This window comes from Thalassophryne amazonica, chromosome 10, assembly GCF_902500255.1.
Source record: "Thalassophryne amazonica chromosome 10, fThaAma1.1, whole genome shotgun sequence".
In the NCBI taxonomy this organism is placed as follows: domain Eukaryota; kingdom Metazoa; phylum Chordata; class Actinopteri; order Batrachoidiformes; family Batrachoididae; genus Thalassophryne; species Thalassophryne amazonica.
In genome coordinates, this window is record NC_047112.1 from 107,070,399 (window position 1) to 107,074,657 (window position 4,259).

Genomic DNA, 4,259 nt, shown 5'->3' on the forward strand with positions numbered 1-4,259 from the left:
CCCCACATAATTTATATGACATAATACACACTTATGAAAGCTCATCTCACAATTTATTATTATTTATTTAACCTTTATTTAACCAGCTGATACTCCTTTGTCAGCTTGTTGTACTCAAACGCTACACAAAACAACATTTTCAGATCACTTTAACCCAAGTTTAAGTCAGCGAATCATCATATTTCTATTTAATCAAATGCCTGGTGATGCGGAATAACGCTAAGCAAACTGGAGGCTGCTGCCAACATCTCACAGGCTGCATCAGCCATCTCGTGGACTAAATAGAAATCAATGGACGGGACGCAATGTAACGTGCATGACTCCAATAAGCCCCCAGTTCGGTGATATAGGGGTATAAAAAATGATATCTACCCTTGCAGCATTGTCTATTTTGATTTATTAGTTATCCTGTAGAGTTAGCATGCAAAGCATGCAACATTTTTGTTGCAAAGAATATCTGAATATTCTGCATTTTATACAGTTTTGAAACATGGTAACACAGTATGTCGCAAACTCTTCACCAAGAAGCAGTAAAACACATCAAAGAATTCCCTGCCTTGTACAGTGACTTTTGTGATGGAAATCTAGCAATGAACCTCAATGATCTGACAAAAGAGAACACATATGGTGACCACGTAACTCTGCTGGCACTATCAAGACTACAATATCCAATTCCTGATAGCGTCAGCAGACAGCTCAGAGTACACTCTCCTAATCTCACCTGGAGGCAAGTACAGTGAACAAATGTTCCTGCTAATACTGAGTTACTTTCCAGAAGACAATGTCAGCATGCCATTGAAAGTCAGGCAAAAACAGAGTCGCTGTCTCAGGTGTGCAAGGATGGCCAACAATCTCCAATGTTTTCAGAACCATTCGAACATGATGGACAGTCAGACTGTGATGAAGGACGTTTGACCATGATGAAGAAAAAGGACAGATAGACCGTGATGAAGGACAGGAAGGAAAGTTTGATCGTGAGGAAGGACAACAAGCACAATCTGACCGTGATGAAGAAAAAGGACAGATAGACCATGTTGAAGGACAAGTACAATCTGACCATGATGAAGACAAAGGACAGATAGACCGTGATGAAGGACATGTAGGAAAGTCTGACCATGATGAAGGACAGGAAGGACATTCTGATTGTGATGGACAAGTACAGTCTGACCATGATGAAGAAAAAGGACAGATAGACCATGATGAAGGACAGGAAGGACAGTCTGACCGTGATGAAGAAAAAGGACAGATAGACCGTAATGAAGGACAACAAGTACAATCTGACCATGATGAAGACAAAGGACAGATAGACCGTGATGAAGGTCAAGTACAATCTGACCGTGATGAAGAAAAAGGACAGATAGACCGTGTTGAAGGACAAGTACAATCTGACCATGATGAAGAAAAAGGACAGATAGACCGTGTTGAAGGACAAGTACAATCTGACCATGATGAAGACAAAGGACAGATAGACCGTGATGAAGGTCAAGTACAATCTGACCGTGATGAAGAAAAAGGACAGATAGACCGTGTTGAAGGACAAGTACAATCTGACCGTGATGAAGAAAAAGGACAGATAGACCGTGTTGAAGGACAAGTACAATCTGACCATGATGAAGACAAAGGACAGATAGATCATGATGAAGGACATGTAGGAAAGTCTGACTGTGATGAAGAAAAAGGACAGATAGACCATGATGAAGGACATGTAGGAAAGTCTGACTGTGATGAAGAAAAAGGACAGATAGATCATGATGAAGGACATGTAGGAAAGTCTGACTGTGATGAAGAAAAAGGACAGATAGACCATGATGAAGGACAGGAAGGACATTCTGATTGTGATGAAGGACAAGTACAGTCTGACCGTGATGAAGAAAAAGGACAGATAGACCGTAATGAAGGACAACAAGTACAATCTGACCATGATGAAGACAAAGGACAGATAGACCGTGATGAAGGACATGTAGGAAAGTCTGACTGTGATGAAGAAAAAGGACAGATAGATCATGATGAAGGACATGTAGGAAAGTCTGACTGTGATGAAGAAAAAGGACAGATAGACCATGATGAAGGACAGGAAGGACATTCTGATTGTGATGAAGGACAAGTACAGTCTGACCGTGATGAAGAAAAAGGACAGATAGACCGTAATGAAGGACAAGTACAATCTGACCATGATGAAGACAAAGGACAGATAGACCGTGATGAAGGACATGTAGGAAAGTCTGACCGTGATGAAGAAAAAGGACAGATAGACCATGATGAAGGACATTCTGATTGTGATGAAGGACAAGTACAGATAGACCGTGATGAAGGACAGGAAGGACAGTCTGACCATGATGAAGAAAAAGGACAGATAGACCGTAATGAAGGACAACAAGTACAATCTGACCATGATGAAGACAAAGGACAGATAGACCGTGATGAAGGACATATGATGAAGTGATGAAGAAAAAGGACAGATAGATCGTGAGGAAGGACAGGAAGGACAGTCTGACCGTGATGAAGAAAGGACAACAAGTGTTAGGGACTGAGGTGGCGAGGCACAGCGGGCGGATGGACACAAATGCATGACTCAGATGTGGGTTAAGGAAAAGGCTTTATCCAAAAAACAGGCTCAGGTCGATACACAGGGTCACAAGGAGGCAGGCGGCAGTACAGACAGTGTTGAGGCGGCGGCGTGGTCAGTGACAAGCAGAGTTCCAGAAGGCGCAAACAGTGTATCAGAGAAGGCAAAAAACAAGCAGGGTTCAGGCACAGAGAAGCAGGTTAACAGGCTCAGGCAGAAACGTGGTCAAGGACAAGCAGAGGTCGAGAACGGCAAAAACACAGACTATGACAGGATACAGGTGGCTTGGAAGGAGGCAGAATGCACAACGAACTAGCAGTGAGCTGTTGAAGACAAGGGGTTTAAATCAGAGGATAATCAGGGCGTGATGAGATGCAGGTGCAGGAAAGAAGGCGTGGCTGAGTGAGATGAGTGGAGTGACAGGTGGGCGTGTCAGACAAAAGCAGGAAAAAGAGGAATATGACAGTGACAGAACAAATGTTAAACAATAAGGAAATAATGATACCTAGAATACAAATGTGGTAACAGAATAAACAAAGGCAGGAACAGAACAGAAAATTAAAGGCTGGACCTAAACTAAATGAGAACTCAACATGTGGCAGGAGTGTACAGAAAACCCTGATTTACAAATGTGTTCAAGACAGTGACTGAATAACCAGAAAGTAAAGGATGAAGACTAAACTAGAACAGAACTCAATAAGTGGCTGAAGTGTAACAGATAATCCTCAAAACTTAATGTGATAACACAGTATGACTAAATAAAAAGCAGAGACTAAACTAGAACAGAACTTAATGTGGCTAAAGTGTAACAGATCATAAAACCAAGACCAAAGTGGAAGAAACAGAAAATAAACATTCAGGGTCAGACAGAAGGACAAAGAGAGGGAAACAGACAGAGACTGGGGGATAAAACCAGATTCGGGGCAGGTCCAGGGCTAAAACCTGACAACAAGTACAATCTGACCATGATGAAGGCAAAGGACAGATAGACCGTGATGAAGGACATGTAGGAAAGTCTGACCGTGATGAAGAAAAAGGACAGATAGACCGTGACGAAGGACAGGAAGGACAGATAGACCGTGATGGACAGGAAGGAAAGTCTGACTGTGATGAAGAAAAAGGACAGATAGACCGTGATGAAGGACAGGAAGGAAAGTCTGATCGTGATGAAGGACAACAAGCACAGTCTGACTGTGATGAAGAAAAAGGTCAGATAGACCGTGATGAAGAACAGGAAGGACAGTCTGACCGTGATGAAGAAAAAGGACAGATGACCGTGATGAAAGACAGGAAGGACAGTCTGACTGTGATGAAGAAAAAGGTCAGATAGACCGTGATGAAGGACAGGAAGGACAGTCTGACCGTGATGAAGAAAAAAGACACATAGATCGTGATGAAGGACAGGAAGGACAAACAGGCCGTGATGAAGGACAGGAAGGACAGTCTGACAGTGATGAAGGACAGGAAGGACAGTCTGACAGTGATGAAGGACAGGAAAGACAATCTGATTGTGATGGACAAGTACAGTCTGACCCTGTTGAAGAAAAAGGACAGATAGACCGTGATGAAAGACAAGAAGGACAGTCTGACCGTGATGAAGAAAAAGGACAGTCTGACCGTGATGAAGGACAAGAAGTACAGTTTGAGGACAAGAAGTACAGTCTGAACACGATGAAGGACATATATAGTCGCC

At 42.7% G+C, this 4,259-nt stretch overlaps 1 protein-coding gene across 1 annotated transcript; it reads left to right on the plus strand.

Moving 5' to 3' along the window:
• The first annotated feature begins 590 nt into the window (after positions 1 to 590).
• On the plus strand, positions 591 to 3,896 carry LOC117518178 (involucrin-like). Its single transcript, XM_034179236.1, has 3 exons — positions 591 to 727; positions 907 to 2,417; positions 3,541 to 3,896. Exons 1-3 carry the CDS (start codon positions 591 to 593, stop codon positions 3,894 to 3,896), a joined length of 2,004 nt encoding a protein of 667 aa, XP_034035127.1.
• Positions 3,897 to 4,259: the final 363 nt, after the last annotated feature.

What these genes read in the sequence shown, in the direction of transcription:
- LOC117518178 (XM_034179236.1), top strand. Translation starts at nt 591, where the DNA reads ATGAACCTCAATGATCTGACAAAAGAGAACACATATGGTGACCACGTA. An exon ending in TCTCCTAATCTCACCTGGAG is followed by an intron (nt 728 to 906) that starts GCAAGTACAGTG and finishes ACTGTGATGAAG; the next exon opens with GACGTTTGACCATGATGAAG. An exon ending in AGACAAAGGACAGATAGACC is followed by an intron (nt 2,418 to 3,540) that starts GTGATGAAGGAC and finishes ACCATGATGAAG; the next exon opens with GCAAAGGACAGATAGACCGT.